The sequence below is a fragment of the Eptatretus burgeri genome, chromosome 8, assembly GCF_056783735.1.
Source record: "Eptatretus burgeri isolate ZD-2024b chromosome 8, Ebu_testis_v1, whole genome shotgun sequence".
In the NCBI taxonomy this organism is placed as follows: Eukaryota; Metazoa; Chordata; class Myxini; order Myxiniformes; family Myxinidae; genus Eptatretus; species Eptatretus burgeri.
In genome coordinates, this window is record NC_140968.1 from 12,941,774 (window position 1) to 12,956,773 (window position 15,000).

The window sequence follows — 15,000 nt, forward strand, 5'->3', positions numbered from 1 at the left end:
ACTTGCAGGTTGTTTTCTCTCTGTCTCTCTCTCTCTCTCTCTCTCTCTCTCTCTCTCTCTCTCTCTCTCTCTCTCTCTCTCTCTCTCTCTCTCTCTGTGTCTGTGTCTGTGTCTGTGTCTGTGTCTGTGTCTGTGTCTGTGTCTGTGTCTGTCTCTGTGTCTGTCTCTGTGTCTGTCTCTGTGTCTGTCTCTGTGTCTGTCTCTGTGTCTGTCTCTGTGTCTGTCTCTGTGTCTGTCTCTGTGTCTGTCTCTGTGTCTGTCTCTGTGTCTGTCTCTGTGTCTGTCTCTGTGTCTGTCTCTGTGTCTGTCTCTGTGTCTGTCTCTGTGTCTGTCTCTGTGTCTGTCTCTGTGTCTGTCTCTGTGTCTGTCTCTGTGTCTGTCTCTGTGTCTGTCTCTGTGTCTGTCTCTGTGTCTGTCTCTGTGTCTGTCTCTGTGTCTGTCTCTGTGTCTGTCTCTGTGTCTGTCTCTGTCTCTCTGTCTCTGTCTCTCTGTCTCTGTCTCTCTGTCTCTGTCTCTCTGTCTCTGTCTCTCTGTCTCTGTCTCTCTGTCTCTGTCTCTCTGTCTCTGTCTCTCTGTCTCTGTCTCTCTGTCTCTGTCTCTCTGTCTCTGTCTCTCTGTCTCTGTCTCTCTGTCTCTGTCTCTCTGTCTCTGTCTCTCTGTCTCTGTCTCTGTCTCTCTGTCTCTGTCTCTCTGTCTCTGTCTCTCTGTCTCTGTCTCTCTGTCTCTCTGTCTCTGTCTCTCTGTCTCTGTCTCTCTGTCTCTGTCTCTCTGTCTCTCTGTCTCTGTCTCTCTGTCTCTCTGTCTCTGTCTCTCTGTCTCTGTCTCTCTGTCTCTGTCTCTCTGTCTCTGTCTCTCTGTCTCTCTGTCTCTCTGTCTCTGTCTCTCTGTCTCTGTCTCTCTGTCTCTGTCTCTGTCTCTGTCTCTCTGTCTCTCTGTCTCTCTGTCTCTCTGTCTCTCTGTCTCTCTGTCTCTCTGTCTCTCTGTCTCTCTGTCTCTCTGTCTCTCTGTCTCTCTGTCTCTCTGTCTCTCTGTCTCTCTGTCTCTCTGTCTCTCTGTCTCTCTGTCTCTGTCTCTCTGTCTCTCTGTCTCTGTCTCTCTGTCTCTGTCTCTGTCTCTCTGTCTCTGTCTCTCTGTCTCTGTCTCTCTGTCTCTGTCTCTCTGTCTCTGTCTCTCTGTCTCTGTCTCTCTGTCTCTGTCTCTCTGTCTCTGTCTCTCTGTCTCTCTGTCTCTCTGTCTCTCTGTCTCTGTCTCTCTGTCTCTGTCTCTCTGTCTCTGTCTCTGTCTCTGTCTCTGTCTCTGTCTCTCTCTCTCTGTCTCTCTGTCTCTCTGTCTCTCTGTCTCTCTGTGTCTCTCTGTGTCTCTCTGTGTCTCTCTGTGTCTCTCTGTGTCTCTCTCTGTCTCTCTGTGTCTCTCTGTGTCTCTCTGTGTCTCTCTGTGTCTCTGTCTCTCTCTCATCTTTTCCTGCTGGTTTATTCCCTTGCTTATTGCCTCACTGTCAGTTTGTTGCCTTTAATTAACCTCCATCACCTCTTACATGAGCCTTGATCTTGCAACAACAACAGATTCTTCTTGATTTTGCAGCGTTTATTTGTTCTTCATACCCATCCGTTTGCCTCTTGTTCCTTATTTCATTTTATTGTTAGAAATTCAAACGGCGCACAAAGTCTAGTGTGTGTTTGAGCCAAAACCAAGGTTATATTGACAGACTTCCCTTTTCCTGCATATCCTTTTTATTGCATTTTTTTTCTCTCTCTCTCAGATAATTTGGATCATTGTCTTAAAATTGCACTTATGACTTGTTCCTGTGATTTTTGTTTTTAAGATACCTTATAAATTTAAAGGTGTTGCTTCTGATTTCATGTGCAGCACTAGTCTGTGAGTAGCATAATTTGCTGAGCGGGTGTGTGGCTGTGGCACTGAGGAAATGTCCTCTGTAGATTAGGGAAGGAATTTTGAATTTGTTCATAGTGCCAGCTGTAGCCTGTCTTTCGCCTGCTCAATGTCGCCTGCCCTTCGCGAAGGACACATGGGGATCTTTAGCGTCCACCTACTAATGCCCGCAGATGGGACGCAGAGTTTAACGTCCGTCTGAGGGACAGCCCTGCATTAGAAGCACCATGATGACGATTTGTAGCCAGATAGAGGTTGGAACCCAAACGAGACCGCTCAGAGGGAAGTATGCATACCTCTCGATTCTAGGCCATCCTGCCAGCCAATTTCAGATGTTTAATTCAATTTGAATGTTTAATTTTCTTTTTCATCCCACTTTCAAGTTGTTATGTGGCTGGTACAGATGAATCCATCTTTTTTCAAAGTAATCGATGTTATGAGTAACCAAATGCTTCCATATTTCTCCCTCTGTTCCCTGAAATTTTCCGAGAAACAAGGTTGGGATGCAGAAATGAATGTATTTATTTATTTTAACTTGGGAAACTTACTCTACATAATGTTAACATCATGCTTTTGCAAGACTGAGTTCAGTTTATAAGTGAAACCAGATTTATAAAAAATATATATTGTTGCGAATTCGTGCCCGCCGGCGTGCGATCGACCGTGTGTAGCCAGAAGCGGCCGCCTCGCCCACCGGAACGGACAATTCAGTCATGACCCTCCGGGAACTACTGCCCAGAGCCAGTCACGGGTGGGGGTTTAACCTCACCACGATCGTGCCAATTGCCCACCCGCGCAGGATAGGGTTGCTCGCCAAATTCGACCTACCTAAGTACCTGCGCGAGTGGTCGACCGGGCGATCGTACCTCGCCGCAGGTCGATTTCGGACTGGAACCGCTTAAGCGGTTCGTTCCGTGCTGCAGAGATAACCAAGCGGAGTTATCGTCGACCTCGACGATTCCGATTAATTACCGGGCGTTTTAAACCCACTATCAATCCCTTACGTGATGCAAGATGGAGATTCAATAAAAGGAAGGAGACGAAGCAAAACGGGAAACAGTTCAACAAGCAATGCACTTTATTTACACACACACAGACAAGCACGTAGAAACAGCCATACAGTCAAAATGCAACAAAAGTAACTGCAAGGGAAAGAGTTACACCCAAATAAAAGGGGCAATGTACAGGCACAGACACTGAAGCAGTTCTACTTATTGGACACAGCGCCACACCATGCATTCAACCCAAAAGAAGGAAAGCCACCCTCATAGGCAAGGAGGCAAACAGGTCCATAGACCAAATGTACGTGGATCCTGGAGGATCGGCCAGGTCCACGAGACCGGGGAGGTCTTACCCGCGTCCTCGTGACGCGATGACGGGCAAGCCGCAATGTTCGCGCAGCTGCGCCCCGACTCCGTGGCCCTGGCGTGGTCGGCGAGTCCTCTCCGGCGTGCTCCGCGTGAGCGGTTTTGTTGGCACCACGTTTAGGGTGGGGGAGGAACGCCCCCCCCGGCACTATCTCAGCGCAGATGGGGGGGGGAAATTGCTGATGCTCAGGGAGAGGAGAATGGCTGGCTGGCTTGGACCCCGCAACGAGACGAGCGACCCCCACACTGCAACCTCGTTGCCGACCGCCGTCTTCCCTTGACTTGAACTTGAACTCGACCAGCCGCCTGTAACCGAACCGCGCGAACTCCAACTCTCTCCAACTTCTCTCCAACTCCCCTCCAATTCCCTGCAACTCCGCCCGAGTCGCTTTGCGCTCGCATCTTTATAGGCCTCAGGAGGAGCCTATATGCAAATATTTGGATCAAAACGCGATTGGAGGCGGGGCCACGCCATCCTCTGTTCAGCCATTGGTCGGGCAAAAAGGGGGCGTGAAGCATTCCTGATCCGATTTTCGGGGCGAAAGGAACGCATTCACAGCGGGTTCGGAGGCGGGGCTACACTACCCGATGCTCGGTCATTGGACGGATGAAAAGGGGGCATGAAGCATTCCTGATCCGCTTTTCAGGGCGAAAGGAACGCATTCACAGCCCATGGCACGACGTGTGGTAGAAAGGCGGAGGTGGTGGGAGTTTGGTTTTTGGCGGGCGTCGTTTGAGAATGGTGGTGAAATGATGTTTGCGGGATGGAGTTGTGGAGGTAAAGAGGCGAAGGTGGTGGTGTTTGAGTTGTTGGCGGCTTAATGGTCGAAAATAACAATAGAGAAAGAAAAAATGGCTAACTCAAAGCGTCGCAGCCCGGATGAATCACACATATTCCCTCTATACAACAGGTTTGGGCTAACTACACATGAACTTACTGATATATCTCACCTGAGGACTCTTTATGGTGTAATGCGAATTTCCACAACCGTAACAATATATATATATATATATATATATATATATATATATATATATATATATATATATATACATATATATATATATATATATATATATATATATATATATATATATATATATATATATATATATATATATATATATATAGTGGAAATTCGCAAACCACCATTCAGGTCCCGTAGGTGAGATATCTCTGTAAGTACATGTGTAATTAGCCCAAACCCGTTGTTGCGAGGGAATGAATGTGATTCATTCGGGCTGCGACCCTTTGAGATAGCCGTTTTTCTGTTCTATCTTTATTTTGAACCAACCATGTCTCAACCGCCATCACACAACAACCACCAACCACAACGCCGCTTCACAACAACAACAACAACGCCAACAGCCACGATCTTTACCTTCACAACTCGCTCCCACAAACATCGCATCACCGCCATTTCAAACGGCACCATGGCCATAAACCACCACCTTAAACCCTCCACCACCTTCACCTCTCCTTATGCGGCCATTCCCGCACCACTTGTGAGCACCGAGCGTCAGGCTGTCCTGGACTCGTGCAAAATGCGGCCTTTCCGAGGAGAATTCGGATCAGGAATGCTACACGCCCACTTCTGATCCGTCCAATCAGCAAGCGCAGGGCGGTTTGGCCCCGCCTCCAGGCGCGTGGGTCTAGAATCGAGATATGCAAATTCTCGGATCAGGGGAGACTCACGCCCCTTTTCCTCCGTCCAATGGGCGAGCGTGGCTCCACCCCCGAGCTCGTTCTGATACAGAAATTTGCATATGGGTTCTCCTGCCGGCCTATAAAGCACCGAGCGCGGGGCGAATTTGGGGAGTCTGTCGGGGTTCGGAGTCTGTCGGGGAGCTGCAGAGAGAGGAAGCCTGGAGCGCGGTCGAGTCAGTCTGGAGAGGTCGGAGAGCCGAGTGGAGCTGGTAGTCTGTCGGGGAGCTGCAGGGAGAGGAAGCCTGGACCTTGGAGGAGCGGGGAGTCGGCCTTGGAAGGGCGAAGAGAGTTTTGGGGCAGAGTCGGGTTGGAGTGCGGAGTGGAGTCGGGAGGCGAGGGCGTACAGGTGGTTTGCTGCAGTCGGCTGAGGAGAATTGGGGAAGAGACCGAGTAGTTCGGGTCCGAGGCAAGGAAGACGGCGGTCGGCGACGAGCTCGCGGTGGAATCGCTCGTCGCGGGACCCAAGCAAGCCTGCTATACTCTTTCCCCAGAGCATCAACAATTTCCCCCCTTTTCCCCCCGTGCTGAGATAGTGCGAAAAGGGGGCCCCGTTCCCACCCCACTCCAAACAGTGCCAACGAAACCCGCCAAGGAGCATGAAGTCAGGGCACCGCCGCGCTGCCACATTTGCGGCTCATCACGAAGACACGGGTAGGATCCACCCGGTCTCGCGGACCTGACCGCTCTTTCAGGTCCCGCGCAAATATTGGCCCACAGGCCCCGTCTGCCCCCTTGTCTTTGAGGCTGGCCCTTTTCTTTTGCTTTTGAGTAAATGTGTTGTTGGCGCCGTCTGTAAAGTAAAACTGTTTAAGTGTTGCCGTGTGCATGCGCAGTCGGTTGTAGATCTGCATTGTTGTGTTTCTTTTGTTGCAATTGCTGTAGGTGCATTCTGTTTAATTGTATATGTGTGCTCTCCGCGTGCCGCGGAATAAATGTGCATTATGTTGAACTGTTTTCCCGTTTCGCTTCGTCTTTTCTTTAATTGAATCTCCATCTTGCTTCACGTAAAGGGTTGGTAGTGGGCTTAATGCGCCCGATAATTAATCGAAACCGTCGAGGCCGACGATAACACCGCTCAGTTATCCCAATAGCACGGAATGGGTCACTTAAGTGGCCCGTGTCCGGAGTCGACATGCGGCGAGGTGCGATCGCCCGGTCTACCCTCTGCGTGGGTACTTAGGTTGGTCGAGTTTGGCGAACAACCCTATCCCACGCGGGGGGCCGATTGGCACGATCGTGGTGAGGCCGAAGGCCCACCCGTGACTAGCTCTCGGCGTTAGTCCGAGAGGGTCACGACAGAATTGTCCGTCCGGTGGGCGATGTGCCGCGATTCGAGTTACGTGGCCGTTCGCACGCCGGCGGGCGCGAATTCGCAACACTGGCGGGGCCACGCCACCCTCTGTTCAGCCATTGGTCGGGCAAAAAGGGGTGTGAAGCATTCCTGATCCGCTTTTTGGGGCGAAAGGAACGCATTCACAGCGGGTTCGGAGGCGGGGCTACACTACCCGATGCTCGGTCATTGGACGGATGAAAAGGGGGCGTGAAGCATTCCTGATCCGCTTTTCGGGGCGAAAGGAACGCATTCACAGCCCATGGCACGACGTGTGGTAGAAAGGCGGAGGTGGTGGGAGTTTGGTTGTTGGCAGGCGTCGTTTGAATATGGTGGTGAAGTGATGTTTGCGGGATGGAGTTGTGGAGGTAAAGAGGCGAAGGTGGTGGTGTTTGAGTTGTTGGCGGCTTAATGGTCGAAAATAACAATAGAGAAAGAAAAAATGGCTAACTCAAAGCGTCGCTGCCCGGATGAATCACACATATTCCCTCTATACAACGGGTTTGGGCTAACTACACATGAACTTACCGATATATCTCACCTGAGGACTCTTTATGGTGTAATGCGAATTTCCACAACCGTAACAATATATATATATATATATATATATATATATATATATATATATATATATATATATATATATATATATATATATATATATATACATATTCTTTGAATGAATCGTAAGAACAATCAACATTACAAAGGGCAAGTCATGAAAGTTTTTAACGATTCTCTTTCAAACGTTTTCTTTAGGTCATTTTCTGGATCAGAAACGGCTGAAACAGGGGTTGTACCGACACCCATGGGATGACATCTCTTACGTGATGCCCGAACACATGACGATGTGAGCCAGCTCTCAGATTAGCATCCACCAAGGAAGCCAAACGCGGGCGTCCCGTCGGTGTTCATCTGTACGAACCCAGCATTTATCACGTCTGGGTTTCAGCCAATCATTCTCTGTCGCAGTTCATGTCCTTCCTCATTGTGGACTCCCTTTTTATTGCAATGTTTTCATTTGGATAAAAGCAATGAAGCCAAAAAGGGTATGTGTTTGAAAGAGAAGGATGGCGAGAATTGTCCTTTGATTTCCTTTCCGTGTTGTTGCCTTTTTTTTTTTTTACATTCCTTTTAAAACTACTCGGAGTATCGGTGCCTGTGCTGGTGCGAGGAAATGTGAATTTTGATGTGTAATATTTTGAGAAGTGTTTTTCTGGTTTCACTTTTACTTCACGGCTTGTGTGTTTAAGGGATGTTTGTTGTTACATTTGTTGTTTTAATTTTGCTGTGAGCATGCATGACTGCTGCCATTAGGTTCTCGTACACAATGATTGGTTTTATCTTCTTCTTCATCTTTGGTTTTTTGTTCTTTCTTTTTTTGTCCTGTTGTCATTTACACGAATGAAGCATGCTCGGGAGTGTGAGATGTCGGAGAGCTTGTGTGTGATGTTACATGTGAAAAAAAACCAGGTGCCTCGTATCGGCTGCTTTCCTGAGCGAGATGTTTGTCGACGGAATCGTCCCTCTTCGTCCGTCCGGGCAATTTTCCGAGGACAATTGAAACACAATTCACGGCAGCCAGTAGCATTTGGATCCCCAGTTAAATGGCCTGCGGGTTTTTATTTGGCGGAGAATCGGTCGCAGTAATTTTTACATTTTCAAACTCCTTCGCAAACGTACACAGATCAACTTCTTCATGAAAGTTGAATCTGAAGTATTCGTTGTGGCGTAAAAAAAGGCTTTTCAAGTGTGCCGTTCTCCCATTTTGATCATTAACTGTGCGGAAGCACTCGTCCTTCTTCCTGAGGTTGTTATAATCGTTGAGGCTTGGTTGAGATGATACTACTGTATTATTCTTGGTTGAGGCATTATTTTGATTTGAGTTGTGCTTTTGATGTCTGGTTTTTAAACAGCCATATAACAAATAAAGGATGTTTCATTCGCTCAATCAATCCAGACTTGGTGCTCGGTCAGTTTTATTTTCACCGTCAAAAGAAACCATTGTGTTTTTAAAAAAACATGGCTGGATGGCTCACAAAGAGGAATGAATAAGTGGATGTGAGCAGCGAGTCTGGATTTTGGGAGTTTCACCAAAAGGGAATTGCTAGCAAACCGTGTGCGCCCTGCACAAACCCGGGGGCGGGAGAGGGGACATAAAAGGGCACAGGGTACACAATCGGAACAAGAAGCTGTGGAATCTCTGCAGAGATTTGTCAGGTAATCTTTGCATGGAAACGGTGAGTGTGTTCAGATTTGTCAGGATTGAGAAATATTCCAAGTGTAGGAGCAGCTCATGATTCTGTCAAGGTATACATAGAGGGAAGAGGCTACTGTCTACCTGTCTGAAGAATGAGGGATGTTATTGCAGATGGCACAGATTGGAGTTATCAGGAAAGAGATAAAGAGGGTTTTCCAGAGTGTCAAGATTGTTGTTGAAGATTTGAGAGAGGACTGGGCCCAAAACTGTCTTGAGACACACCAGCCTTGACAGGAAGAGGTGAGATGATCCTGTTGAGACATGCATTGACTACAAGATTACAGGAAGTCAGTAAGCCATGTGTGGAGTTGGCCTTGGATGCCACAGGCAGCGAGTTTGGATAGCCAGGCAGGATGCCAGACTGTATGGAAAGCGCAAGATTTTTCTCTTTTTTTTTTTTTTTGTATACCTTGTCGAGGCTCGTGTGAGAGCGAACACACAACGCACAGCAAGGGGGGCATAAGACAAGAGGGGTGGGAGTCGGAAGGACAAAACAGTGGGGAACAGAGACATTAGGAGATCTGTGGAAGGGAGAAGGATGGGGGTGGGGAACATGGGGAATACAAGATGGACATTACAGGAACTGCCATGAAGGAAAGCAGGGAATTTGAAGGAGGGTTGGATTAACGGGGGTAGAAAAGATCGAGGATTTGCCGAGAGAGATACGGCCATAATCTCGTGTGTGACTTTGTGGGCCTCCATCCATTATTGAGAGAGTTGAAGCAGCATGTCCAGGGTAGAACGACCATGTCTGACCAGTCCATTTGAGAAATGGAAGGATTTGATGTCAACAGTGATGATGGATTCCATATTCGATGCCATCCGTCTAACTAATCCAAATTCAATGCCAGATACAGGGTCAGATTTAACACTACCATTCTGAAGCACTTTCCTTTGAACAGGGACATAAAGCAGACTGTCCCATCTGAATTTTTATGGAGGATGTTGAGAATGTGCAGTGGACAGAGTATGAAGATTCTTGTTGGGTGCAAATCTGGAGGCAAAAATAGACCAGGGTGTTCAAAATAACAGTGCTGGAGTTTGATTAGGATCGATATCGTTGCAAACAGAGGCTCATTAATAAAAGTAATTGGACAAGCCAAAGAAGGAGAGCAATGGACATCAGAAATGGTCCAACGCTTCGTTTGAAGGGCAAGGCCATAATATTGTTACGGATCTGGAAACCATATTCATTCAAACATACAGATGTCCCAAAGGTCAGTTATTCCGTTAAGTACATGTGACACAGGTCCCTTCTTTTGGGTCGTGGGAGAATCAAAGGTGTGCGTTGCGATGTTCTTTTAGGTAGGTTATTACATCCAATGAACCATCCAACAAACCATCTTAGACCATCCAACAAACAAACCGACAACACCACTGAACAAGCGCTTCACTCGCCTTACCGGCGACTCGCTGTCTGAGGCAGAATCTCTGGCAGTTCCTTCTCGGCTTCCACAAACTTTGTAACTTCTTTTTGACAAGTGGGGGGGCAGGGTTTTCTCTGCGTGTCCGAAATCCCGACCAGAAAGGGTGGACCCATGGAGCCCCGTCCAATCAGGGCAGACAGTGACGTCTGTTCCACCGAGCCCCCGCCCCGTTCGGGGAGGGCCATAAAAGTTACGACGCGATCCTCAGTGGAGAGTTCTGAGGGGGTTCGGTCGTTGGTTCTGCGTAAGTATCTTGGAGGAGGAACGAGAGTTCTTTTGGAGGAGCAAGTTGGTTGGTGTGCGCTCTACATTTTGCTGGCGTTCGTGGAGTTTTCCTGGGTCCCGTCCACGACCCTGATCTCCGCCCTAGGACTCCGACTGCCCCGCTCGGTTTCCTCCACGGGCACGAGCCCCACGCGTGTGACTGTGGGCCGAGCCGCACGACCAATAGCAGGTGCCGCACTACAGAGCACTCCCTCCCTTCAACGTGCAGGTACCAACGTGAACTGTGACCCCCAGCTCGTCTCTCCCTCTCTGGCTGCGGGGATCTTTCAATAAATTGTCTGAGTGTGTGGGCCCCGTCTTATAAGTAGAACTGTTAAGTGTTTTCCATCATTGTAAATTCTTGCTTGCATATCCGCGATAAGTGTTGCCCTGTGTCTTTTTTATTTGTGAATAAAACGATTGTAGAAATGTTCCCAGTTCATTTCCATCCTTTCTTGCATTGCTCCAGCATGGTTCGGATCTGAGTTTAGGCGGGTTTTTATTCCCGATAATCTGCTCATCCTCGCCGGCATGGCTATGGCAGTTCTGCTCGACTGCACCCGAACCAGAATTGGTAGTCGGTAGTTGGAACCCTACCGCAGTCAGTAGAGTGACCCGGTTCGAGCAAGACGTGCCAAGGGCGTGGTTCCCCGGTGGTCGAAATAGCGGAGTTAATTAGGTAAATTGGTTCAAGACAAAAAGACCCTACGCTACGCGGTTGAGATATTGACGTCCACGGTCGGTTTAGTGACCCGCCGGCTTACGGAGTTATCCGAGAGCGACGGCCTACAATTCCGGGGAGTCTGGTGGAGACAACGTAACTTTCCCCACCTCGTGGTCATTCTCGCCACTGACCCCTGGCCCACCACAATACTGTATTTTACAGTAGATGGCTTTAACCATTTTATTTTAGTGCTTGTAATCACTTGCACTGCCAACACAAACTGCCACTTCTGTTGCAATCAGCAATAAGATTATGGCCAAGAATATTAAACATAATGAGAAGGCATTCTAAGTACATAAGGGGTAAAGATCTGGTTAAGAAAAGTGTGGACAGGGAGATTGGTTGGTGATGAAAGTGAAAATGGCAGGCTGATTAAATTGTTATGTTGCTTCAACGTTGACTCAAGAATGGTCAGCGGATCATCCAATTACTGAAACAACTTATCAGGTGAAGCAGGGCTTTTGGAGGAGTTCCTGAGAGAGGAATTGAAAGTTTGGAAAGCAAAGAGAAGATGACATTCCAGAGCCAGATAAACATCCAAGAGTATTGTGGGAGATGGCAGAGCATGGTGTTTGCAGATATCTTTAACAGCTCTGAGTCGGAACCGGTATCAGAGGACAGGAGAGTAGCAAATATAACAACACTAATGCTTAGATGCACAAAAAACTATACACCTTTCCACTCTAGGTGGCTCTGGAAGTTCTGGGGAATGTAACAAAGTAAACTTGTAAAAAATTGAAGGGCACTCTTTGACATCGTGATGTCGCCAGATCTGCCTCTGCCCACATTATTACATCATTATACATACTTGTTCTAAGTTTGATTTCAAACCCTGAACCCAGATCTAAAATATTAAATAATTCTGGCAGCCAGACCATGCAGCTGATCGGGTTGAAATTTAAAACATTTATTCCCCATGACGACTAGATCATGGTTGTGATGTTTCACGTCGATTGATGAAACGGTTCAGGAGAGAGCATTTTTAAAAGATTTTCGTTCAACCCAATATGGCTGCCAGACCATGTGACCTATTAATTATTCGTGAACACCCTGCTATCCCCTTGTCATTCTAACATGTCATAAAAAGGAACAATAATTCAATCAGTTACAATCTTAACTAGCATGTTTACAAGTGGTGGTGTATGGATTAGGATTCAATTTCAGACGCCTGCCCTTTTCTGTTTTTTCTAGGCTCTTGATGGCGTTGAGGTCAGGAATGCTGATAGGTCCACGTCCATTTCAGTGGACTGGTCCCCAGAATATGAAAAGATGGGCCACCTTCTCTTTCACATTGCTTCAAGGCCAATTGAATGACCCTGGGAATATATCTCAACGATTTCATTTCTGTTACCTTCGTATTTCCTTCTGTGATTGATATTGTTGCGGACCCGGGGTCGGGGGCGAGAAGACCACGAGGGGGGAAGCTACCTAGGGTTCCCACCAGACTCTCCGGAATCGCAGGCCGTCGCACACGAATAACTTTGTGACGGGGCAGGTCGCTAATCGACCGTGAACGCCAATAACTCGACCACGTGACTTAGGGTCCTCCCTCTGATACCGTTTACCGAAAGGTCACGTGGTTTAACTACCGGGGGACACGCCCTCAGTACGCCTTGTTCAAACCAAATGACGCCTTGTACGATGACGAAAAGGAAAGGGTTGGAATAGAAATCAGAATTGGAGATAGAGATTGTTAATCGACCGAGCGATGAGACCCACGCAACGCACTTCATCCCGTTAACCCACAAGACATGAGTGGAAGGTCTGACTGCACAGAAACGAACGAAATTACTGCCTGGGGATCACTGTATGTTGGGTGCCATTGGCTTAGAGTCATGCAGTTTTTGAGAACCGCAACAATATAATACTCAACCAATGTGAAACTGGTCACCATAATACACAGCATCGTAACACACAGCATCGTAACGCATAGCATCATAACGCACAGCATCGTGACACACAATCGTAACACACACCATAGTAACACAGCATCGTAACACACCATCGTAATACAGCATTGTAACACACACCATCCTAACACACACCATCCTAACACACACCATCTTTATTCCAAAAAATATATTGAAATCACAGCTTGTCCCCTTCAAAATAGTTTCCCTCCAGTCTCACACAATTATCCATCCTCTTCTTCCACGCTTCGATGCACCCCCGGAAGGCTTCTTCTGGAATCCTCCGGAGCTCCGTCGTCAGGGCCTTTTTGATGGCCTCCACATCAGGAAATCGGGTCCTCTTGATCACCCCCTTGAGTTTGGGGAATCGGAAAAAATCACAAGGGGCCAAGTCTGGCGAATACTGGGGTTGCTCCAGAGTTGGCACGTTCCTCTCCGCCAGAAACTGTCGGATTCTCAGGACACTGTGAGCAGGAGCGTTGTCATGGTGGAGCACCCAGGCGTTGTTTTCCCACAGATCCCCCCTCTTGTCCCGGACTGATCTCATGAGGCGCCGGAGGATCTCCTTGTACACGTATTGATTCACCGTTTGACCCTGTGGTAGAAACTCGAAGTGGACGATGCCCTTGATGTCAAAAAACGCGATTAGCATCACCCTGACCTTTGACTTTGACATCCTTGCCTTCTTTGGTCTTGGTGATGTCGGACTTTTCCACTGACGACTCTGCCGTTTTTCTTATTCGAATATCCATGATTAATCGCCAGTAATGACTCTCCCAAGCAGGTCTGGATTGTCCTCGAGGCGCTCGATAATGTCTTGACAGACAGTGACTCTTCGCTGTTTCTGGTCCTCGGACAACAGCTTGGGGACCATCTTTGCGCACACCTTGCGCATTTCGAGATTTTCAGTGATGATGCTCCAGACAGTGTCCTTGTTGATGGAAAGTTCCTCAGCAATCATCCAGACCTTGAGTCGACAATCTGCGCTCACCATCTGCTTCACACGCTCGATGTTGTCCGCCGTTCTGCTCGTTGAAGGTCTTCCAGACCGTGAATTGTCTTCAACCTCCTCCCGACCCTCTTTGAACCTCTTCTGCCATTTATAATGCACGTGTATGTGACATTGCTTCTTCCCCGTAGACTTGCTGCAGCATTGCGAAGGATTCGGAAGGTGTTTTGCCAAGCGTGGCAAGAAACTTCAGATTGGCTCTCTGCTCACGGTTCATAGCGCGACGACTCAGACGAGACGTGTAAAGCACGACCTGTAAAAAATCACACAATGAGCGCAGTCAACCATCACCAATCATATATATTGCTGAAATGATGCGAAAGATTGTGACGCAACCAGTTCATTCAAGTTGTGTAAGTGGAGCACACAGCAGGCACAGTCCCGTTACTTTTTAGACGGACCTCGTGTTTAAATATATGTGTGTATGTATGTATGTATGTAGATATGTTCCCGAAATACAGCCAAAACGGGACACGATAGCGCAAAAAATTTCGGCCCACCTTACTCACCATTCTCCTGCGGTGTGCAGTATCAAGTTTCATTCAAATCGGGTAACGGAAAAAAATTATTTAAAAACTCAATTACCGATTCAGTAAAGTTTTGGAACACGATCCATAAAGCGCAAGGACAAACCATGGAGAATGTGTTGATGTACCTCGAGAAGCCGGTCGGCCGAACGATGACTCCTCAGGCAAATGCTCAAATTTTCTTCAAGTCAAAGTTTGACCACTAAATGATATCAAAGTTTTGTGTCTTTTTCTTTTTAGATCCTCGTGGAGGATCTCCAAGACTGACTCACGTTGTTGTTCTTCATCTTCTTCTTGTGGACTTTTTTGTTTCACATCCTACAGTTTTCATCGAAACTTCCTGAAACTTGGCGTATACATGTAAAAATTCCCTGCGCAGACAGTAACCATCTCCGATTTTGAAAATTCCTCCGAGAAAAAAAAGTTATGACGTCAAAATATGTCCACTAATGGAAATCGCCAAAAAAATTATCTCAAACTAGGCAAGCTTTTTGAATTCTGTTTGTGGGAATCGAACAGGACATGAGCAGAGATTAATTACCGCACATATGATACATCACTATGACGTCATATCAATTTTTATG

The 15,000-nt window shown here is 47.5% G+C and overlaps 2 protein-coding genes across 7 annotated transcripts in view; both read left to right on the forward strand.

Moving 5' to 3' along the window:
• ACLY (ATP citrate lyase) overlaps window positions 1-8,250 on the forward strand; it is a 202,575-nt gene extending 194,325 nt beyond the window's left edge. For all 6 annotated transcript variants that reach the window (XM_085890901.1, XM_085890905.1, XM_085890904.1 and 3 more), the window contains one exon: window positions 7,055-8,250. In XM_085890901.1, the coding sequence (XP_085747027.1) occupies window positions 7,055-7,149 (95 nt within the window). In that variant the 3' untranslated portion in view covers window positions 7,150-8,250. The remainder of the gene's footprint in view (window positions 1-7,054) is intronic.
• A 3,231-nt stretch (window positions 8,251-11,481) lies between these two features.
• The window catches only part of LOC147021126 (uncharacterized), an 8,207-nt gene continuing 4,688 nt past the window's right edge, over window positions 11,482-15,000 (forward strand). The window contains exons 1-2 of the mRNA XM_085890421.1: window positions 11,482-11,577; window positions 12,162-12,179. Coding sequence (XP_085746547.1) covers window positions 11,482-11,577; window positions 12,162-12,179 — 114 coding nt within the window. The remainder of the gene's footprint in view (window positions 11,578-12,161; window positions 12,180-15,000) is intronic.